Raw genomic sequence first — 24,022 nt, 5'->3', positions numbered from 1 at the left:
GTTTCTTCTTCTGATCCCAGTTGCTCTGGCTTTCTCAGTAAAAGAGAAACTTGCTCTGTAAGACAGATCTGATTCCCCTCTGCATCGCTTCATTTTTCCACTTGTGTCAACTCACTGAGAACAGTGAAGCAATTGCAATATAAAGCTGGAATTGTCCATAGTGGATTGGATCCAAAATATTTGCAAAAGCAGAGTGAGTTAACTGAAACATGTAGTGTGGAGAAACTTGCTAATCCATTTCAATTATAGTAATTTTAGGAGTCATTTTTAGGTTTATTTGGGGTGGGGGGAAATCACACAGATCTCTAATATGCTTATTCAGGCCGATAATGTCCTTTAATAATCCGTAACAGCTTGAACAGTTTGAAGGGAAATTAGGAAGCAGTTCTGTGATCATGAAGCAGAGTTATTGAAACCTCCTATAATTTGGACAAATGGACTACTGATATATTGTTGGGGATACTTGGCAATAACAGTTCTGGACATAAAGGGATCTTCTGTTTTGTCTGTTGCATATTTAGATATGCTGTGCTAAGGCCATCCTACGCTTTTTTAAACATATATGTAGAGATACAAGAAGTACAGTTTTACATCTGCTGCTTGCCTTCTCTCGAGTGGGAGTCCTGGAAGAATATCCCAGAGCTCAACTTGGCCACTTGAGAATGTGCTATGTTCTTAGATTGAGTGCCTTAATTTACACAGCTCACCTCTTTTTAGTCAGTTTATTTATATGATGGAAATGTGTGCATTTTCTTTGTCATGGTGAATTTATTCCACTTTTCTGCTTGATTTTTAGTGAATAAAGGTGGCAGAGTTTAATGAGTTAATAAAATGTGGCCTTAATTAGGAAAATTACCTTCATATTTTTCTCATGTTGTGGAAACAATTTATGACTCTGGTTGAAATTCAAAAACCTGAAGGAAGAACCTTTTTCATATGGGCAATGATATCAAGTCCAGTAATTTGCACACAAAGTCAATGAAAGAAGGGTTGGGTTTTTTTTTAATTATCTCCTTTAACAATAGACTGTTACATGAATATAGCTCAAGCACAGCAGAACGCTAAGAAGAGTACATATGGAAAACACATATGTGCATACAAGATGCACTTTTGATGATTTGTCAGTGCTTTGAAAAAGAATTCCCAAAGAACTGAGAATTATGTAGGATCTTTGTGACAACTTTTTTTATGCCCTCACAATTGTTCACTAACACGGAAATTAATTTTACATGTGCCAGACATATAAACGTTTCACATCTGCACTGTTAGCAGAGTTCTTTTCTTAATATTGTGTGTTGTGTCTTGAATTACAGCGCTTCCTTCATTTCACAGGCAGGAGCTCTCCATTGAAATTTGACTGTATGCTCATAATTGTATTGTCAATTCGTGTAGTTAACCAGAATTTACACTAGGCAGGAGTAGAGAAATGACTGAATAAACTAAACATCTCCCTAGACTTTCTAGAAAATGCTGAATATGGAATTAGCATAGAGGAAGAGAAATTGATCCACTTCATTTTAACCTTTTTTCTGTTTTAATGCACTCCTTTAAAAGACCTGTTTTAAAACAGAAATGGAAGGACACCGAAGTGCTTTTTATGACTCTCAGTTTTTAGTTTTCAGAAAGGACCACCCCTCGTCTTTGTAGTTATTATTTACATTGAGCTGTGTGATGAGGCAGAAATTAAAAATAGAATTAAAATGGTTCTAAAGTAGAGCCATTGTGAAGTCTAGCATATTAAATTACAATAATAAAGCTAATTATCAGCTGCTTGCCGAGATATTGCACGCTTTTAATTAAAACTAGTTTGTAGGATTCTAGTAATTTTTTTCAAGTATTTCCACTGGTTGTGGGATACAAACTACCTTCTACCCGTGTTTAGAAGCCTTCCTATTGTGTGCTCAGTTGTATGTAGCGCATGTGTATGTGAAGTTAAAAGTCTATTAAAAAAAATAGGTCTTTTGTTTAAAAGGAAACTAAATGTTAAATACCTCTACAGGGGTATCTTTATTCGTCTCCTCTCTTGGTTGTTGGTTCAAACTCATTGACTTCAGTAGATGCAAGAAGCTTGGTTCTGCTAGGTCGAGACCCCCTGGTGCAGTTAGAAATGCAGCTGTGTTATCATTCTGCCGGTAGATGCAACTCCCAACTCAAAACCAAAAAGACCGATGACGCATACATGACAATATGTATGATTCCTAACCTGTTGTTAATGTGCAAATTCTCCTCTCAGGTATGTTAAGGACTGTAGGTGTTCAGCTGTACTCTGCTTTTCAGGGTGCAGCCTAGTTTTGCTTAATTTATTGAACTTCCCTTTATATGTCGTGGGTAGTTGAATCTAGGACCCATTTCAGGACCTGTGCTTCACTTTAGGTTGTAAAGTGGGTTGGGGTTTTATGTTTTTGGCTGTTGGTTTGGATTTTTAGTTTGCTAAAGCTGCAGCCTATGTGATGAGGAGCCAATGAGACATGTCAAAGACCGCAAAGATGAGACGTGCTCACACACGAGTGCTCTGTTTGGGCCAGCTGCTCCAATGACCTGTGCGAGCGGTCCCTTTTCCTGCTGCGGGGCTGCTTGCACAAGCCCGGGTTGCGAAATCGGCCCTTTCCCCGTGCAAGGCTGTGGAAGCAAGGCTAGGGTTTGCGTCTTCGCTTGTTTGTTTTATCACAGTTAACACAGAGCTGCCACTGCTGAGGAACGCATGTTCCCCTCTCTTTTTATATTTGCAAAACCACCTGCAGAACAGAAGGTTTCTTCCCCCGCCACTCCAGACTTTGTGAGCACTCATATTTTCTGCTCTGAGGTTTCATGGAAGAGTGTACCTGCCCCTGCAGGGTGCGCTCAAGGCAGAAGCGTTCCTTCAGGGACCATGCACCTGGATGTGGTGTACGTCTGTGGACTCCTTGGAGCACCAGAAGCAGAGCTGTCTGTGGATGGAAGGACAGCTCTGCATTTAGGTGTGCTGGTGTAAGTCCAGAGTGGCTCCGCAACTGTCAAAATTTGTGATTTCATTTCCATGCCATAAGAGAGGTCCCATTGTGCTGAGTGGGAAGCATGTGTTGTCCCAGAGAAGTCAGTACATATGTAGCTCGGGAAACAAAGAAAACAACAAAATAGCTACGCTCTGGCATTGGGTTAGGTCATTCCACTGAATTATATCAATGGCCCAATCTTGTGATCTTTTAACATCCTAAAGGGATCAGGGTTTGTAGGAGGACTGCTATGCTTACATGTTTGTTTGAATTGATAAAACACTGTATAAAGGCTAAGCATTCATTTTCTTGACAGGGAGGTTTACTTTTGAATTTGCATTGTAAAAGAGGAGATGAAATAATAAACCAAGACTTTAAAATAATTAATTTGCTGTATTCTGAAAGATTAGAAAATCTTGACCTTGCAGTGACTTCTTCCTATTTACACCTGGAATCCTAAAAGGTCCCAAATCTACTTCTGGTTGTAATTGACACCAGGTATGAACGAAGCAGTACCTCAGTGATTCACCGGGTTCTATTTTGATATGTTCTTAAGACATAGCACAAGCTATGTTGTAGAGGGAGTTGCAAGGGGGGAAATCAGTCACATGTAAATTCTTTTTTTTTGGCTGAAGCTGATAACCTGGACAAATGCTGACTAATTTAAATCCAATTTTTTTGTGTCAGTTAGGTGCTTCCTTATTTTAAAAAAAATCAACATAGCCTTTCAGGTTTTTTGTGTGTTGATTTTTAATTAGCTTACGATTGCAACATTTGATTCTTTTCCCAAATAATTATGGTAGCTTCATCTGTGTATCTGGTATTTGGAGTCTGAAAAGGGAAACATACAGGTTAGAGTTCTGTATCTGAAAAGACTTGAAGAAATAGTTTTATCTATTTTGAAGGGAGCTTTGCAGCTTTTTCAATAAGGGACCAAACTTTGAAGCTATTTGGATTGCTAGATAGAAGAAATACCTATTATCACCTAGGTGCTGATCCCTTTCCTGCTATAAATGAGAGCTACACGCGTTCAGCATTTGATAGCAAGATTGCTTTAGTCAGCTGCCTACCCAGCTTTTGATTTCTAACTTCAGGCTCCTAAATTAGCTGCTAACCTAAATAGATGTGACTGCATTGAAGACAGTGGAACCATACACACTTCTTATGCTAGTGATAAATATGATTCTGTAGATAAAACTTACAATGAAATATTGCAAAACAATCCTTTTTTTTTTTTGCCAAAACAGAGAGTTATTTAGGATTTAATGTCATAAACATTTCTAAAACAGTGTTCTTTTAGATGCATCTTTGTTAAAGGTCTATTGATTTACAAATTGATATCAAGTAGATACTTTAGTGCATATCCTTATGTCCGTACATAGGGCTGTCTTGCTTTCTGGGAAGTCAGCAACAACGTTTCTGGTGATTCTAGAGCAGAGAAGGAAAGGAAAGCAAAACAGGGCATAGTTTCCTATTCAGATACTTACCATATGAAAGGCAGAGAGATAAATAGCACTCTTAGTGCTTAAAATTTAGTCCAAGGCACATTATGCCCAAGACCAGTGTGAAAAACCTTTTAAGAGTCACAGAGCCAAAAGCAACGTGCTGCTGTCATTGCCGAATGGGGGGCGGGGGACTGTCATGTATTCTTTGCTGATACAGAGCCTAAGCTGAAGTAAGCTGGGGTTCATTAGTATTTACCAGATACCACAGGATACTATAGTGTTAGAGTGCAATTTTCCCCTGGGAGGGATTCAAAACACCATTTAGGATTTTTTAAAGGTCTTTTTTCTTTTTGCCTTTATCAATTTTCTTAGTGCTTGTGGATCTTAATCTGCTTTTAGGAACCATGCTTAATTGTTCTAAGTAATCATTGGGGAGGAAAATATTTCCCTCATCACTTTTCCACCAGCTCTATTTCTTTCTGTGCTTCATCCCTGGGAAATGGATCAGCTTTGCAGAATGTCCTAAAATCACCTAATTCAAGGATAAACCCTGAAGTCATCTCTCTGAGAACCGAGAGCATCTGTTGCAGGACAGTCAGTCCTGAATCCGAACTCACAGAAAGCAAGCCTAGGAGTATTCCACTAAAAAACCAAACCAAACCCCAAAACCAAACTGTACCCTAGTTTACCTCTGCATTTAAGAATTCGGAAGTGTTTTCAAACTGAATTCTGCCTGATGGCAGCAAGAAGCAGGAAGGAGTACAGCTGAGAGGTGTGTTGCTTAAGTTGCAGAAATGCTGAACAGAAGGCATGTTATGCCAAAGGCAGGTAAATTCAGGAATACGAAAATAGAAGAAATTTTCTCCTTTGCCACCTCCTCCCCTCGTCGCTCCCAGTCCTGCTGAAGGCCTAGTGATAGTGAGAAAGCAGGTGTGGTTGGAATAACGTGCGCTTCATGGGTGTGGCTCCCTTCTGGTGGGTATTTGCTTGGGATGTTTTCTTTGTTGGTTGGGGTTCACTGTACTCTGGAAAAATGTGTATTAATCAACTGATTAATAGTAGCCAGTTGACCCTCAAAGGCAGTAATAGATGCATGGGCATTTATTTTTTTCTTCCTTTGTGTTTAGTCATGCTTGCAGAAGAAATAAGGGTCTATACCAAGCACTTTTACCATACCACCTGCCATAAATACACCATGTTTCCAGTAACTAAGCAGGGTACCATTATAGGGTTTTCCCTCCTGCAAGAGAAGCTGCATTTCCCACTGACTACTTCATTAAAAATGGACCTACTGAAAGCTCTCTGGTCCCATAGGAACCGATGCAAATTGTTGAGCAGTAGGTGGCTTTTTGCGTTTTGCATGGCTGTAGTCATTTCTGAGAATTATATATAGACCTTAAACAAATTGCTTGTCTGGAATTAAAGTTTAAGAGCAGAATAAAGCAAGAAAGAGCGTTACTGGATATTAAACAGTGCTATGGTAAATGTGCAACAGGCAAAGGAATGCTCTGCAAGAATATGAAACTTTTTTGTGCAAACTGCATAGACCAAAATTGGTTCTCCACCTATCTGTCTGCAGTCCTGCAGTCTATGTGCTCTCTTTTTGCAAGTCTAGCATGGACGTGGTGAGGGAAGCCAGCTTTTGTGAGGGGGCCACAGCAGTATAGTGGATCTCAGATGTACCGATGGCATTCAGAAGCAAGTGAGGAGACCATAGAACTTATGAAATGAATAAATATGACAATAGCTATTACGCTTTCCCACTACAGCTTGTTGGGTAGCAGGTTGAAGATTTTTTGGGGAAAAAAAATTATGGCAGCTGGGCTAAAAAGGTTAGGATAAAGTTTGAACCTTTTCTGTAGGAAGTCAAGCCACATCCTCTGCTTCCAACCTTCAAGAAAACGCATCTTCTTTCATTCCAGGAAACAAGGTTCATGGGGCAGGTATCATTACGAGGAACAGCAAGGAGCCAGCTCCTCTGCTTGGTAGGATGTGAAGCCAGCCACACAAGTTAAAGACGTGACCAAGCAAGCCACGGCTGAACAAAGAGCTTGTAGGCTTTTTGTTCCCTCCCCACCTGAGGCTACCTCAGCTGCTCATGCCATGCTTCAAGGTGGGGACCAGGTTGTGCTGGGACTACCTGCCCCACAGCACATCTGTTATCCAAGTGGCTACCAGCTGTCTGCAGCCAGCACTCGAGCCCTGGGACCTACAGGGTCCCCTTTCGACTGAAAACCTGAATCTTGTTTCTACCCCACTAACCCTCCACACGCTTCTCCCTGATGCTTGTGGTCACTGGTTGCTGGCTCCTCGGAAGATGGTGTGTCGCAAGCAGAGGGCAGGAGCTTCCCGGTATCGCTCACCATGCCGTGGAGCCAGCCATCTGTCAGCAAAACAGGAAGGCACGGGTTCCCTTTCCCTCCTGGGCTCGTTTCACTATTTTCGGGAGCTGTACTTCTCCCCCACGCAGCACCAGGCTGGTGCGGTCTGAAGGAAGGGCTCCTGGGCGAGCGAGGGGCCAAAGCCTGAAGCTGCTGCTCTGCCCATCTGCCGCGGCTGGAGGTGTATTCATTATTAATGGAGGTAGTGGCGGTTGCTGCTCAGATATGCAGCCCTGCCTGGGTAAATGAGACATTCTTCAGCAAATTGCTTCGTTTTTTGATTGCTGATTGTACGCGTGTCACCAAGCTGACTCAAGGTTCATCGATGCATGCTCAGTAAATTAGAAAGAACATAACTATGGATCAACCAAGAGAATGAATTCTGTGCCTACAATGACCCAGGGCCATTTAATTTTCTGCTTAATTTTGTTGCAGTCAGTTTGCATTTTGGGTTATTATGCAGTAGGAAATTAACAATAAATAACAAATTTGGTCCTCCTGTGCTTGTAATGATATTTTTATAAATCTTTGTAATGCTGTTTTTAAAAGGATCAAGGTCTGTGCCAGTCTGATACTCCAGAAAGTATGCAGGGAGGAAATAAAGAGAAAAAATACATTATTCTTCCCAGATAATCTTATAGTTAAATAGCAAAGGGGGTTTTTTCTTTCCCCTTCTTTCTCCTTCTCTCTGTGTGTGGGGCTAGGGTTTTTTTCTTTTTCTGTGTGTGTATGTGTGTGTTATTTTGCATTAACTTAAGGCTCTTCCTCTCTTCTCAGATAACTTGAGGAAAATGGAAACAGATGAGGCTCAAGATATGTCCCAGGTTTCAGGTGAGGTCCTTAACGAATACTTCTACAAAGAAAAACCTAAATTCTTGCTCATCTTTCTGGCACAGTACAATGTTTTTTCTTGTTGTCAATAAAATTGCCTTGGGTCTTTTTTAAAACTAGGGTGGGAATTGAGCTACAATTAATGATATCACTTGATATCAAGGCCAACAGTGCATGGATTTTTTAAAAGGAACTGAGTAAATAAAGAGGTCAAGGGAATACAGAAGCATAGATGCAATTTTGCATTAAACCTGTGGTAGCGTATCCCTGAAGCGTAGTCAGGTGCATGTTTATACTCCTTCTTCTGGGAGCAAAATTCTGATTGTTACAATATAAATATAGAATAAACAAAGTTTACTGGGTGGGAGAGGGCAAATACTAGTTAAAAGCAAACAAACTGTTTACCATATAGGGTTATTTGACTTTTTCCAGAGCATTCAGTTTTACTTATGAACATGTAAGAGAAGAAAAAAGGACTGATTGACATGAGGCTTTACACTTGTAACTGGTTTTGTCCAAGGTGATAATATTTCAAAAAATTTTTAAACAGCAGAGAAGTTAGGTTTCTAAAATTTGCCCTGTAGTGGCACGGATAGGATTTTGCAGCCTTACCCTATATTGATATTTGGGGGGTTATTCTTAACTTCCTTGGAAACTGGTTCCTTAAAAGATTGGCTTAACAAGATAATACGTATTCATACCATTGTGCCACTGCAGTTGAAAAGGGACAGGTTAGTCTCTTTCCTAGTTTCCCTAACATGCTGGCAGCTGCAACGGTTAATGGCTTTCAGTTTTCACTTTTAGTGTTCAGCCTGGAGCACGACAGCCCCATCACCGAGGGCGCTCCCGTCAGATACCTGGGCATGTGGCTCCTTCTTAAGAGGCAACTCTCGGGCACTGGCAGCTCAGGACCTGGAGGCCAGCTATAGGAGATCATGAAGGTCTGGGTGCAGTGTGGGTGGCTAGGTCACTGGGCTTTCCTGAAATATATGAACACAATTTTCTTTTTGTGTGGGTTTTTTTTCCCCCCCTCCCTCTTTTCTGAAAACGTTGAGGAGTCTTCTCAAGACTTGGAACCAGAACTTTTAGTGTCACCTGAAAATTGAAAATCAAAGGTATTTTTCTGTGTGAAAGAACAACAGTATAATAATCCTTCACGCCAACAGAAGATTATCAGTTATGTTTAGGATAAGGAAGTCATTCCAAGGCAGCCCTGTGGAGGTGTGTTGCACTCCCCTCCTTAGGTAATAATTTCTAAATTGTAACTGGATAAACTTACACATCAGTGTTTTGCCGCATGCTGAAACAATTTGTAAATGAAATAAAACCTGTCCAGTACATGCTGTGCTTGGAGCATGTGTGGCCCTAGCAGAAAAAGCAGTGGGGTACTAATAATCCTTTATGCAGACAAAGCGCTGTGGATCTGCTCAGAGCAGTGAGAGGCACCGTGATTTGAGCCCAGCTCCTCTGCCTGCTGCAGAAGCCCTTTCCTGCTTGCATGAGCTCCTGGGAGCAGGAGCGCTGACCTCCTCTTCCTCTGCAGCAGCACAGGCTCCCCTGGATAGCCACACCTAACCTTCGTGGTATTTTTTGCAATGGCATTAATGTGAGCTCCACACCTGCTACCTCTTACCAGGGCATTGCTTTTTTTATCTTTTGACGTGGAGAGGAGCAGCGTAGGAGATGCTGCCTTGAGTTAAGGAGTGGATTAGAAGGTCACACAATTTGCCTTCCTTAAGGTCTGCCTCTCTCCTTGAGAGGGAAGATTTGCAAGAAACTTTGCCATTTTGAATGTTCATGTGTATGTACTTATATGCATAATATATGTATAGCTATGTATATAATTTGTAGCTCTCAAAGTTTTCCAGGATTTGAAACACTAGTACTTTCCCATGCCCATTAGCTTTTCTAGCAAATCATGCTGGTGAGAATAGCACTCTTCTGTGATGACAGAGGGTTCTTTAAAAAAAAACAACCCATCAGCGTAAGAGGAGTTTTACCTCTAACAGGAGGTAGACCTACATAAACAGATTACAGGAAAAAAAAAATCTGCTTTGAACTCTTCCTGCTGTTCCTGTCACTATCTGATACTTTCTGTGAGCAGGGGCTCTAAGTTATATTGGGTTGTTAGCTGGATCTGTGAACAACTGGCCAAAGAAGAACTTGGTAATTTACGTTCATTTATGATCTGAGTTGTGTGTGAACTCAGCCTTCTGGAAGCAGGAGTTTGTCAGATTAGGTTCCACAGATACTGGGTCTTTGTAAGTTCTTACTAGACCTCAAAAGTAGAGGATCTGATGCTTCTTTCTCATAGACTGCTGAATCTGGAAACGTTTCCCCCCTCTTCTCCTCCTGGGGTTCTACATGCTTCTAGGATACTTCCCTGCGTGATGAGGGAGCTCTACTATAATTTGGGAACCAGTTAGACAGTTGCACCATTTCAGGAGTGTGAGGTTGTCTTGTCCGCTGAAAAACAGTTTTATTTATTTCTCCTGTTTTGTGAGTAACACTCATCAGGTGTAGCTTACTCTCTGAGCCTATGGAGTTAGGTCACCTGGTTCACTAGCACACTTGGTTGGGTTTTTTGTTTGGTTTGTTTTTTTTTCTTAAATTAGTTTGGGGGGTTTCTTTCTTTCTTTTTTTTTTTTTTTTTTTAAACCCAGAAATCAAATAGGTCTCTAGAAACAGTCTTGTAGCTCAGAAGCTGTGTTTTGGAGCCATGTGCTTTCTGCAGCTGTAGCTGACTCAGGTGTGGCAGGGGCGAGCCAGGCCAAGAGAGTATAAAACTAGTGTGAGCAATCCAAACCCTGCTTGTGCACAGGCATTCCCGCTTCTGGGAATCCAGGCATGGCTGGCTCCTAGAGGAACTGAAATACTGTGTGACTAGCACAGAATTCACACTTTTAATTTTTCTCCTGAAAGTGATATTTCATGAGGCAAGCAGTTGCAGTTCTGAAATGAGGAGAGAGCTGACATACATTTAACCAAACGGTATCCGGCACCCATACAAAAGTCAGAAAACACAGATAATATCTCACTTAACAAGCAGTATTTTTCCTGGCTCTTTTTTAAATATTTTTTTTCTCAGTTCTAAGGCCTAACAGTTAAGGAGGGTGGAAAACCAGTACAAATGTTCAAATTTTTTCACATCTAACATAAAAAGATCCCCCTAGCACCAACCAGACTGTGCCACGCTCTGCAAAAGCAGGAAGAAGAATTTTGCTTTTGGTATTTTTGCTAGGTCCTGGGAAGGTGGAAATGAGTGTATCTTGGGCTGGTATCTCTCACCTGAGAGCCTGGCTCCTGTCTCAGAGCGACTCTTCTCATCACTGGAGGTCTAAGGTTCCACTAGTGAAAAGGGGATGTGAATTCAGTTGTGACTCTCATCCAGAAAATGTGTATGTTGCTTTTCTTGTATAACTTTTCCAGTGATTGTAGTGTTTCCGTAGGAGACAACCCTCAGGTATTAAATGCTCCCAACATTAGTTTGTGAAAGTATAGAGAATATTTCTGTAAAGAAATCCTGCCCCGGCTTTCTTTTTAAGAGTTGTAGCTCCAGCAGCACCATCCTCGCATGAACTGAATTGCTCCCAGAACTTAATGGAGATGTTAAAGAAACACCAGGCTATGGACTCTGGTAGGAATAAAGGATGCACAAAACCTTACTGGGCTGGGCACTTTGTTCCCTTCCTCTCTTTCCTCATGTCTTCAACTATATCGCTAGAGCAGAGATGAGGAAACTCAAGTAGAGAAGATGGGGGTCTTACCAGGCACCATTGATAGGTTAGGCACCTCTCTGGCAATTTTCATACAGAAATGGAACTACTTGGAAACCTGAGACCATCTTTCAGAGCTTCAGGATGAACTGGGGGAATGTATAAACAGCCTGCAGTTGCAGTTATTTCCATTTATGACTTAACCAAGGGCACCACAAATCAGTGGCAGTGCCAGAAACGGAGCTTCAGCTCTACAGCTCCCCTGTCTTTTTTTGTTTGACATGTCAGGTGGCTCTTTACAAAAATAAAAATAAAAAAAGAAAGAAGACATTCCCCTGCCCCAAGGCTAGATTGCATTGTTTATGCTTCACTTCTTATTTTTGAGCAAAAATGTAAAATTGGAATGGAATAAATCTATGGTACTTTGCTCTGTTATGTGACATTTTAATAATTTACCCCAGTACTTGCCACTAGGGTTTTTTTGACTCCATCCCTTTGACCAGTTATTGTTGTGGACATGCCTATTAGAAATTAAATGGGAAACAGTTTCCATTTCTAAATTCATTGGCAAAAGGATGTTAGTGAGATTGCATATCTCTAAGCTTACCATGCAGTAGTGAACTTATCATAGTGTAACAATTTAGATGTAGTTAAGGCATGAAATACAAATATCATGCTCTAGAATCCAAGACACAGAGCTCAACAAATATACCTATTTTAAATCCACTATTTTTATCTTGCCTTTTTGCACGCAGGGATTTCTCCATCGTGTAACAGGAAGAAATCAAATGGCAGTAAATGAGTCATTAAAGCCAAGTTTACTAAGTTTTCTTAACTGCAGTCTCCTGCAAAGAGGGAAGCATACCAGACCTCCAGCTTCTGCCCCACCAAGACTGTGAGGCTAGTCTGATTCAGGCCACCTGGGCAAACGGTTATTAAGTTAACAAGTAGAAGACTGATATCTGTTTAGTCAACCAAACAGTTGACCATAAACTGCAAAAGTACTGTTCTACTTAGAGGCTTCTATTCCAAAAGAGTGCTTTGAGTTATCTTCAAAGCATCCTACTTAGCGGGCTTGTTGTACAATGCTTAATTACGCACTAAGGAAGTTCTGATTTTGTTTGCTATCTGTTATCTCATAGGTCTGATATTATGTGTTTATATTGGTTTGTAGCCAGAAAAGCCTTCAGGTTTTTAGGGTAAGTGTTCTTCTGAGTCTAGACTAAGTCAAAGCTTCAGATTCTGTTGTTGTAACTGGGAGCACAATTGAAACTTTGGAAGATGCAGGTGGCTTTTGATTACTTTTTGACAAATTTTACTTAACCTACGTGTGGTGTCAAGAGAGCTGATTCTGACAAGACTGCCTCTTACCCTTCAATTAAAGTTCTGTGGGTTTTTTTTTGTTTGGTGTTTTTTTTTTGGGGGGGGGGGAAGTGTTGAAAAAGCTGAAATATTTCAGCCATCTCTCCTCAACCATGCATCCTATCTGTAAGAGATACCTCAGCTTGGCAGGATGGGACTTGCATTGGAAAGTTGCTGGCAGTTCTGTAAGTTTCTTACATCCCACAATAATAGTGCAGGAAACTTCAGGAATAATTAAATAAGGAGCTAACCAGTGAATGGCAAAAACTGTTTTAATGCACTTATTTCCTGCTTTTACTTTCCTCTGCTGTAAAATTCATAGTCCTTTGCTTCCATTTACACAGTCCATCTTCGTTCTTGCACTTGCATCCAGTGGGTGTGATTTTGCACATTTAAGAATACCCCACAGAAGCTGGAGATGTGCGGGACTTTATCTAGTCAGTCCCTCTGCCAGTGCAGGACTGTTCCTTCATTACCCTCAGGTCTCCTGGCTCCAGTTTTAGGTGGTTCCCACCACTCCTGCTCAGAGATTATTCCACAGTCTGATAGATGCATCATTAAGAAATGCAGTCACCCGCTCGTTTCATTCATTTAAACCTAGATTTTTGCCAACAAGCAAAACCAGCTAATTTGGAAGATGACTTAGATGTACCTGTCACCCCACACCCCCACACCCCCGCCGTCATGATCAGTACAGACCGGAAAGCACAATGCTTTGCTCCATCCAGGAGACTGGGAGGAAAACGGTTTCTTCTTTCAGATCAAATCCATAACTGGCATCACCAGACTTGTCACTTAAGTAAGCTATATTTGTTTTAGTTTTTCTATTTCTGAGAAGTGATTTCAGAATTAATTAATGTTTCTGTGTTAATGAGGGAATTCTCATTAGAAAAAACCCACTAATTTGCTAGGCCTTTGTGCCATGAAATTACTGCCCTTGCTGGTGTGCCGAGTGCCACAGAATGTCTAATAGATTGCATCAGTGTAAATTGGTAACATCTCCATTTTGGAGACAAAGGTCTTATGTGAACATTACTGAGTTCAAATTCTGCTCTGGGCCTATTCCGTTCTTTGCTATTAATGCCAAGCCCAGCCTTTTAGTAATAGTCAATGAAACTAATCACTTAGATAATTCCTTTGGTAGTTGTTTCCAAGGCTTGCCTTTGTTACAGGTGCATGAAGTAATTTTAAAAGAAGCTCTGCAAGAGAGGGATAGTGCTGTGGGCAGGACATGTATGCTGTGACTGAGACCTAAACCAAGAAACCTCACCATTTCTGGAGGTGTAATACTTAGCAAGAGAGCTGTTTTCCTTATGTATTGCATTTGGCACCAAACCAGTTCCAGAATACTTAGGCTAAAGCACCAGACTGTTTTCTTCTGCAAAACCTCGTGTTTTGTTTCCCTTTTACAAATAAGAGACCATAAACCTCTTGAAGTCCTGTTTTGAGTGACGTCTGCTAATTGTACATGTTTTAGAATGTCCCAGGAGCCACAGGCACTTAATTACTGGTAGGCACAAGGACCAGCCGGAGCTGCATCTGTGGGTATTAGTGAAGTGTTCTGAAGACGTAGCTGAATTTTTAGTTGGAGATAAAATTTTATATTTTGGGTAGTTCTGTTAGAGCCCGAAAGTACTTGTGGGTTAGACTTCACTATGTCATTGAAGCAAATACGGATGTGCTCTCAAGGAGCATTTGTGGAAGGAAGAAGAAGAAAAGATGACCATTTGATAACCTGTGTAATCTGTCAGCCTACGCTGGCTAAACTGGATCTTCTGAGCATAGCAGCTGAAAAATATCTATGTGTTACAAATATCCAAAAGGGTAGGACTGATAACTGTTTATCCAGACTTCAGTAAATTTGGAAGAATGGCCATACATTCCTTCCATAAATAAAATTTCCCTGTATTCAGAGGAAGATTTCTCTGCAGAACAGCAGGTTTTCATCCTAAGAAGGTCATGCTTTTAGTAGTGTTTAGGTGTTTTGTTAAGTTTTATTTGCTTTGTTGTTCCTCTTATGGTCTGATTTGAAAATGAGGCTACTCCGATGACTCACTGATGCTACTTTCTTCACTACTAGGAAAGGAAAGTCCTCCAATTAGTGATGTCCCAGATGATGCAGATGAACCTATGCCTGTACCAGAGGACCTTTCAACTAGTACTGGAGGACAACAGAGTGCTAAGAATGATAGAGTCTTGGGTAAGATGATGAGTCCACTCTGATAATATTAGTACATAATATAATACGCCAATAATGTTAAAGTACTATATAGCAAACTGGTATACAAGGAGGTCCTGTGCCTTTTCATCGTGTTCAGCACAATTACTCAAGTGCTTAGTGGTTTTGTGTAACCTTCTCTTTGGGAAAGCCATTTTGAAGGACAGCAAGCCTTTTCATCCACAGAGAAGTTATAAAGATCCTACTCTTTATCTTATTTCTAAAGCATGACTGATTGCATGAAACTCTCCCCAGGAAAATTTGTTTTCATTCTGCATAGGAAGTGGAATTAAATATATAGTTCCAGGTCAAAATTATCTGAACTCAGATTTGATAAAAATTCAGTAAACTCTCAAGTATTTTTATTATTATTTTATCATTAATTTGAATACTACCTTGAATGTTGTCTGCTATTCAGATTTCTCCAGAAATGCCTCATTAGAATACACATAGTATTCATATGTTTCAGACTCCAATATCTGATCTTCATTTACTCTTGATTTTTTTAACTGAAAGAACTTTAGAAAACACTTGAATTTTGTTCTTCAAGGTAAAAGTCCACAATTGATAAAGTCTGTTGGATTAAAGTATTGTCCAGAGATGATTTTGCAAAGTGCTGATTCTTTTTTGGGATCCCGCACTCCACACCAAGGACTAGCAATGCTGCTGACTACTGCATGCATCAGCTCACATGTAGTCCACTAAAAAAGACTAGATGATATTATCTGAGCATGATGCTTGTTTACTAGTTGGGGAAAAAAAAGGGGAAAAAGCACAATAACTCATAGAATGCTGTGATCCATGCCCTGTATGATAAAAATATTTCAGGAGAGGAGTAATGATCAAAATATGTTTGTTTATCCACAAATAAAAGTATTGCTCATCATTTTTACATTCACATTGTAAAAATAATGGTAAGGGTGGAAGACTGTTTACAAAAAGATTGCACATGCCTTTAAATGTTTATTGTCAAAGTAAGTTCAATAAAGGATGGTAGGTGGAGAGGGAGGCACAGGAGGCAAAATAACCAAGTCAAGGTAATACAGGAGGATGGTGTCAGCATTAGGAATGAGCCTACTCCCAAACTCCAGCCATAGCTAGTAGAGAATGCAGCATCTTACACATCTTCACTTTACTTAATACTTGATCCCCTTTTACCAAAAATGTGAGCAGAACATGCAGCTCCTACATGCCTGTTGACATACCTTATGAACAAATTAATTTGTAAAAAAGCTTTTTAATAATCTGATCACTTACCTAGCACTTTGTTTCTTGGTCCAAAGCTCTTTGAATAAAATCTTGCCTTTACAGCTTGTGTATCAACTCAGTAAAATGAGTTAAGCTTCCTTTCTCCCACAGAATACAAAATATTTAAGCCTTGATTAAAAAAAAAAATTTAAAAAAACCCTTTGTTCAAACGCAAACACACACAGAGGATTTTTGTTTGCATTGAATTTACTTCACCTCACGAATATCATACAGAACCAGCAAAGATGAAATTTACATTTGCTGATGATGTAACGATTCTCCCAGTAGTTCAATTATATATCAATATAAATGCATATTAAAAGCTACTGTAATAAATGAAGGAGAGAATGTTATCTTTGGTACCCTAAATATGATAAGTTCCATCTGTTGTTCTCATTAGTTTTACTTTGTGCACTCAGCAATAAATTAGATGTTGTATGTCCTGACTTCCAGATTTTTTCTACAGCCACTTGATCTACGCATAGCTCTTTGGTTTTGAAGGGTCACTTCTTGTAGTGAGACATTTACCATAGTCAACAGAAACAGAGACAATTCACAGTACTCTGTTTTATGGATGATCTTAACTGTAGGTAACAACTCCAGCACTTGCGATGTTTGTCTTTTCTGTAAAGCTGCATGCACTCTTACCTCTTCTACTGCTCCTTTTTCTAGTCCTAAACTAACTTTCTCATAACAGTATACTGAAAAAATTAATTCTTTTTTACAAAAAGGGTCTGAATACATGTCCCAGACGTATCGGGAACCATATGATTGCTATGCACATTCTGGATCATCATCAAAAGAAAATCTGTTAGGGATAAACCAATGCCTTAGAAGTGGTGTCTGGCCTATACGATCCCACAGATGTATTAGGGATGAAGGAGACCGTCTTTCTATGTAGGCCGTGGCATGGCAGCGTAGACAGACTTGGCTTTCCGTGCAACAACGTTACCTCTAAGTCCTAAGATCTGTTTCTCACCTCTGTTTATCACAAAACTTAGGTAGAAAAAAGATGATCTGAAAAAGTAGTTTGAAGAATGATAGATAGGCAGGAGGGTATTGTAAAGACCCACTGATATTATATATATATCTTGTAGCTGGGAGATAGACTGTGGCCTATGATAACTGACAGGCGATGCACATGAGCAGATACGACCAGGCAACAATTTTTCTCTGTATGACTTTCCTAATGTCACATCTGCTTCCTTCATCAAAAGGGAATCCCCTATGCACTTTGCTGTATTTCAACATATGATTTACAGTGCATTCCACTTAATCTGTAACGCCCTGAGAGATCAGCTGTCCATAGGGCATGCACTGAGGAAGGGTAATTTGAGTCAGACATTTATGGAAGAGGGTCACTAGGCTCTGGAGGACTTTTTTGTACATGTAGTGTTATAGACGTAACAATGGAAATTGCAGGTTTGTTAAATGAAAAGCATAAGTATTTACTTCGTCTTACTAAAATTAGGTGAGAAATCTGTTTTTAATTTTAATCAGCCTGTGAGATAGAAATGTTCAAATGACCGTTTGCTTACTCAGATTTGTAGTAACACTTCATGAAACCTTTAACCCTGGAGTCAAAAGTTTAATTACCTTTTTCATCAATTTAGCATTTTAAAGGTCAAAGATTAGGGGAAATAAGCTATATTTAGAAAAGAAAGATAGGCTCTAGCTCCTCTGCATGTTTTCAGAAATCTCCTTTCTTGTTTCTTCCAACCCTAGACTGCGACTTGAACGTGGTGCTATAGACCTGATAGAGAGAACCATTTGAAACTTCTGTCCCACTCTGAGAATGAAGGAGTAGCAGACTTCAGAAGTTAAAGTACTCAGTTCACTTGCCAGATTTTATTGGGTGCCTTCAGATTTTGAGTGTCTCACTTAAAATGACTAGAGAGGGTGCAAATTTCATAAGGAAAGTGCCCAGAAGTTCATGAAATGTATGCTTTGACTTGTGTCCCTGGACAGAGGCACCCAAGACATGGCTTGCTTCTGACCAATGCAAAAATGATAAGCGGGTATGAAAGGTAATTTGTGGAAGTAAGGTCATCAACAGTTTCTAGTAATTGCCCCAAGCAGCACAGCAAAGCAGAAACATATTAAGAGACGTGTTCTGGTCACTGCTATATATCTTCATTTCCTTGATAATCTTGCTATGTCTTTAATGTTGTAACTCTCAGAATGCCACTATGTGTTGAGCAGCTTCCTCCTGCAAACTTCATTTCTGCTGCTCTGTTCACTAGACTTCCTTCCTTCCTTGTCCTCTTCTCCACCCTGAATTCCCTTCTCACACTGATTTGGCACCCATAACTTGTTTATGATTTTATTTTTTTACTCTGCTCACCCACCTGCTCTACATTTAGTTTTCCTAGTAAGCACAGGGAATGTTTTCAGTCAAGCAAAGAGCTAGATTTTCACAGCTCTTTAAGGTACTAGAGACTCTGTTTTACTGTATCTCCTAAATATACTTTAGAAATTTTGATCTAAGTTATTTAGAAGTACACATCCCACTGAAATTCCGTTCCACTAAGAATTAGTGCTTTGCAGCCTATTTTGGCTGGGCAGCCCTGTTTCTCATGGTAACCTGTAACACAGGAGCTGGTTTGAAATATCTTCTGCTGACTCTTACTGTTCCTGTTCAAGTTTCAGGTTAAATGTTGTGTGCACCTTTTGTGGATAATCAGTACTGAGCATGCTGTATGTGGTAGATGGTTGCAATTCAGGGCTGTTTCTGCCCTGGGACTGTATCCTAGTTCAAGTCACGTGTGGGAAGCTAATGATTCAGTGAGCTGTAGGTCAGACCCTACTTCATGCAGAAAAAGCCATTCACTGCAGTGGTAGCATTTGCCTAGAAAGGCAAGCAGTACCTTCCTTTATCCACAACTGCCCATACCGTAGCTAGCTATTGATAGGTAAAAAACAAAAAGCCATCTTATGGTTTTACTGGCCTCAGAAAGAGGCTGTGGGCTCACCATTTCTGCACAGGCAGCTGTCTGATGCTGAAGATGACTGTTCAGACTTCCAACACAGAAATCAAGGATTTCTTACTGGAAAAAGTAATCACCACCATAGTTACAGATTACAGTCTGGACCTGGAATACATAATGCATACAGATATTACTCTTTCAGAGAGGAAGAGGTGGGTAGAACTCACCTCACAAAATTGGGTTGAAACTGTTGGACAACTGACAGAAGATGCCCAAAGTAACAACGTAAGGCGATTCTAGACACCAAAAGAAGACAGATGAGATTTATATGAAGTTAGAAACTCTCTATTTTTTAAAAATAAAGGACACTAGTATGGGAAGAGTATTAAAAGGAAAGACTTTTTTGACATTTTTCTCCTCCAGTGGGAATTGCTGAGTGGCTGATGTTGCCACCCTCCTGCAACCCTGTTATTGAAGCAGAAGCCTGTGTAGCTGCAGAGCCTCATGCCTGGAATCACTGGGATCCTGCCATTGCCTTCGAATCCTGGGGTCTTCCCTCCTGGCCATGGGCATTTAGAGGTGGTAACCTGCACAAGTAGCTAGTTACTGGTGCAGGCAAGTGTCCTCACTCTGAGCTTCAGTGCATTATTTCCTTAAAAGGAGCTCAACCATTTGAAAGCATGGACACAAGCATTGCTGAGGGGCCACCAGGCCAACCACAACAGCTTGCCATTACATCAATTTGCTGCAACTCACAAATAGCTGGGTGGAGGCAGAGTAAAAGTGGGGAAAGGCTGCAGACGGAGGGGAGAAGGGAGAAAAGCCAAAAGGGGAAGTGCCCCACCCCAGCTTGCAAAATTAGTCCTGTTTCTTGAGACAGGTCCAGCTTGCTGCTGCCCTGGCACTGCTGTAGGCAGGGGAAAGGGGCTGGGGAAAAGGACTGCCAGAGCTAACCATCTTTGCGCACTCCTCCTGTAGGAGTTCAGTAGCTATGAAGGCAGCGTGTTGTGTCTGAGTAATAAAATGCGTGTCCTGCATGTATGCACATGGACACGTAATCATTCAGAGAAGTAAAGTAAACTGGAGGGCTGTGTAATGTGTATTACTTGCTCAGGTTTCAGGTGGACGTCTCTGTTGCTCAAAGGTGTGAAAGTGTGTAGGAGCTGATGAGCCTTTGAAAATAATTGCTGATAATTGCTGTCTTACCTGATGTAGCCCTACTGGCTCTGAGAGCAGAGAGAAAATTTGTTTCAAGATTTATTTGGGGAGCTTTACAAATTGTCTTTAACCCTCCACAATGAAACAGGGCTTGAAAGTCCAACTGAGGAGGCTTCTGAAGGAATTGAAAAACTTGTAACTATAATATTTTAGGAACTTTTAAAAATAGGGAAGTTGGGAATCTCCCCTCTTGTTTGGTCCAAAGTCCCTATTTCTAGTCCCAGAATACCGTTCCCCAGTATGGACTGGTATTGTGTGCTCTGAGACCCTGCCTGCCAGTATGACGTGCCTGTTTTTAAGGGGAACGCAGGAGATATTTTTGTCAGGATTATTTTCATTTTGTATGCAAAACTCTTCTGGGAATTTGTATAGAGGAGGATGGGGGTAGTTTAGTGGGAAAGGCATGTAACAAACTTCATGAATGCCCTTACATATGCTGTATGAGATATATGGTATATACCAGCCTTCAAAGGTATGTTTTGCATGTGCATAATGTGAGAGCATGCTAGAGTGAGGTGCAGAAGACCCAGGTATATGGGGCCATTGTGAAGCTGAGGAATTAGCCACGCTGCCAGAGACAAGCTCTGCTCAATGTAATGACCTAGGACTTAGCAAAATGTCCACGAATTTGCACAAGGCCAGTGGAAAACAGCCCTCTTACTGAAGGCAAATTCCTTTATCAAATTTAAAAATGCTTGCTGCAAGTAATGGAGGGTGAACATTTTCGAAACAAACTTGAAAGCAGTTTCTCGAAGGGAGGGTGAGCCAGTCTGGAGAGGAGAGTCGCCGCAGTCCCAGCGTAGGCTGCGCTGTATTAGCGCAGTTAACTCAGCCCGTGCAAAGCCAGGGCAGAGGCACTGTGTAAGCAGGCACGTAAAAATTTGTCCTCCGATGCAGCCAGAGTGCATGATAAAATCAAATCCATGAGAACAGAATTGATCTTAAAAGGGAGTTGTACTTTTCCAGTGATTTCTCTTTAGTTTTGTGAGTTTTTCCACTCCTGGCCCATTTGGTAGAAGTATGGTTTCTGTTGCCACTGTGTGGCAACATGACGTCGCAGTGGGTGGTGAAGCTATGAGTTTTTTTCCCTTATTTCTCCAGAGCTGTGGAGCTTGTGGAGCTGTGCCCAGTTTCATGGGTGCCTGCTGGGCACTGCTGTTTTGAGAGGGGAACATCAGTGCAAATACCAGGGAAAGCCTGGGAGCTGTGCAAGTTTTGTTTCTTCGGCGTTTGAGAAAGCAGCAAACGTTGTTTGAACTGGAGAGATGCAGTGTGTTTAGCTGTGTGGCTTTTAGGTACGGATACTGAGCCTGCTGATCTAATCTGCAGTTAGAGGAAGTTGTCTTTATCTGAGCAGAAGAGATGTGCCTCAGAGATAAGCCCCATTCTAGCTCGGGAGTTAAAATTATCTAGCAGGATCTCAGCCGTGGCTGCAGCACAACTCAGAAATACAGGGCTCTGGCTGGAAGGGGGGCATATTTTAAGCTAACGAGGACCTCTATAACTGCAGCTTGCTAAACCTCAGGTTATTTTAAGGGAATGACTCTGCATCAAAAGGTTGTATGGACCTCCCAACACCAGCCATCCCTCTATTCTGTATTGTTTCTTGCTTGCCCTTTTTTGTAGGTTTGTTTTTTCCCTTGAGCAAGTTCTCATTCAACCTGAGCTCTCTTCAGGAGCGCACCCTGAGTGAAAAGCTTAACCGCTGGACTGAGGTACAGTATAAGGAGCACCAACCTCTACAGAGGCACTGTTTTGGAACAAGATGCTGTTTTGATTTTGTTCAACCTCTCCTCATGTTTCTGTGATTTGAACTCCCACTATGGGCCTCCCTGGGAGGAGGTGGTTCCTGGCTGCAGAGGACCTGCTCTCCCCTCAGGTGCAACATCCGCAGGCTCTGTCCCACAGCAAACAGTGTCACTGTGGCTGCATCCCTCATTAGAGATTTGCAGGGAAGTGTTTGCAGCATGGCCATGCCACCACAGGTTTCCCCAGTATAGAACAGGCCCTTTATGGTAAAGAGCAGGTATATGGAGGGAGCTCCTTTTTGGAGATGTAGTCCTAAAGCTGGGTGCAAACACGACTCATTGCAGCAGGACAGAGATTTGTCCCCGACCCTTTCTCATTGAGCTCACTATGTGAGGTTTCTTGAAGCCTGAAAAGATGGTCTCTCTGGAAAAAACTTTAGCCCACGTGCAGTAGATAGGTATGCCATAGCAGCCAGTGCAGGCTCACCCACAGCTTGTCATTTACGGTGAAGAAATGTGACCACAACAAGCTGCTAACTTGTGATGGTGGAGCAAGCAGCACCCCAGGATTTTGGCCTCCAAAGACAACTTGTTGGAAACTCTGTCCTGCCTCATCTAGTTGCCTCCTTGAAAAAGCGAGCCAGCAGAGCAGCAGCTCAAAAGCCGGTTAGACCTGCAACCTGCAATGTGACATGCTTTCTGCTGCTCCCTCCCTCCCCAGTAAGCTAATTCTGTGTTGTAAAGGTGCACGTGCAGGGAATCTAATTCCTGGTAAAGTAACCCATTTGGTGTGTGCTTCTCTTTGTTTTTTACACATTTTTCAGTTAGGAATAGTGCCTAGTTCTTGTATCCATTGCAGTTTAGGGACACATTTCCCAGAAGCATTTAGGTGTCTAAGTTATAGGCATAAGAAAAGATCCCAAGGAGGCAGTTTACCTGTCGTTCCACCATCAGCCATAGTAACACACCAGGCACCAAATGGGATTTTTGGAAGTGAGTAACTCCTACTTCTTTGATGTAAATATGATTTCAACCCTAACATGGCAAAATCCATACCTAAAAATGGGATTAAGAACCCCATTGAAGGTTTGCAGAGAATTAGTAAATGCAGAGCAAACACAGAATTACTCTCAGTTTCCAACCAGAACGGGGATGATCCAAAAAGAAAAGTTAAGGTCCCTGTTTTTTCCTTTGGTTTTACCTTCCATTTCCCCCATTTCTCCTACTCCAAAGGTAGTCCAAAATTATCTCACTTAAGAAGTGTAATAAATGTAGCAAAAGTGGAGAAATGTGCCAGAATTAATTGACTTCCACTCTTCCAAGCCACATATCAGGGTTTACAGACAAAAAAAAAAAAAAAAAAAAAAAAAAGAGAAGAGACTGAACAGTAAGGAGAACTTTCACATAAGCCAGGTTTTTTTTACCCTGGAAATGTTACTTCTGAGGAAGTGGCTCTTACCAGAGTTTTCAGTAACTTCTAGATTATTTTATGGAACAACACAAGAACCTGCCTGCTCCATGACCCCTCCTTTAAAAAAAAAAAACAACAACACAACAAAACTTGAGAGCTTTAAACAGAATTGCTAATCCCTTCATATAACAGAGAGTATCCACACATGATTTTGCCCTCCCTGCTGATTAAGTAACGTAACAGAAATGTTTAATGCAATGGAAAGGTGGGTTTTAACTAAACTTGGTGACACTTTCAGCTTGTGTTGCAATTAATAGAAGAGGAAATATTCATTCTCCGTATTTCATCATTTAAAAGCATCCTGTATTTGTAAGAAGCTGTGATCAGCCAACATCCCTGCTATGGATTTGAACTTCCCAGATCTTTGGTGGGTTTTGTGTTTTGGGTTTTTTGTTTGTCTAAGCTAAGAGGTTTGTGTTCTGATTTTTAATCATGGCTTAGGGGGTTTTGTGAGGGAGATGAGACCCTTCTCATTCACAGTACTG

The 24,022-nt window shown here is 41.0% G+C and overlaps 1 protein-coding gene across 5 annotated transcripts in view; it reads left to right on the top strand.

The window, feature by feature from the left end:
* IKZF1 (IKAROS family zinc finger 1) overlaps window positions 1-24,022 on the top strand; it is a 71,606-nt gene that overhangs the window by 5,701 nt on the left and 41,883 nt on the right. For all 5 annotated transcript variants that reach the window (XM_064443330.1, XM_064443333.1, XM_064443332.1 and 2 more), the window contains exons 2-3: window positions 7,576-7,629; window positions 14,788-14,907. In XM_064443330.1, coding sequence (XP_064299400.1) covers window positions 7,590-7,629; window positions 14,788-14,907 — 160 coding nt within the window. In that variant the 5' untranslated portion in view covers window positions 7,576-7,589. The remainder of the gene's footprint in view (window positions 1-7,575; window positions 7,630-14,787; window positions 14,908-24,022) is intronic.

The sequence above is a fragment of the Phalacrocorax carbo genome, chromosome 2 (assembly GCF_963921805.1).
Source record: "Phalacrocorax carbo chromosome 2, bPhaCar2.1, whole genome shotgun sequence".
Taxonomy (NCBI): Eukaryota; Metazoa; Chordata; class Aves; order Suliformes; family Phalacrocoracidae; genus Phalacrocorax; species Phalacrocorax carbo.
The sequence above is the reverse complement of the archived record's forward strand: the minus strand, read 5'-3'. Positions and strand labels throughout refer to the sequence as shown.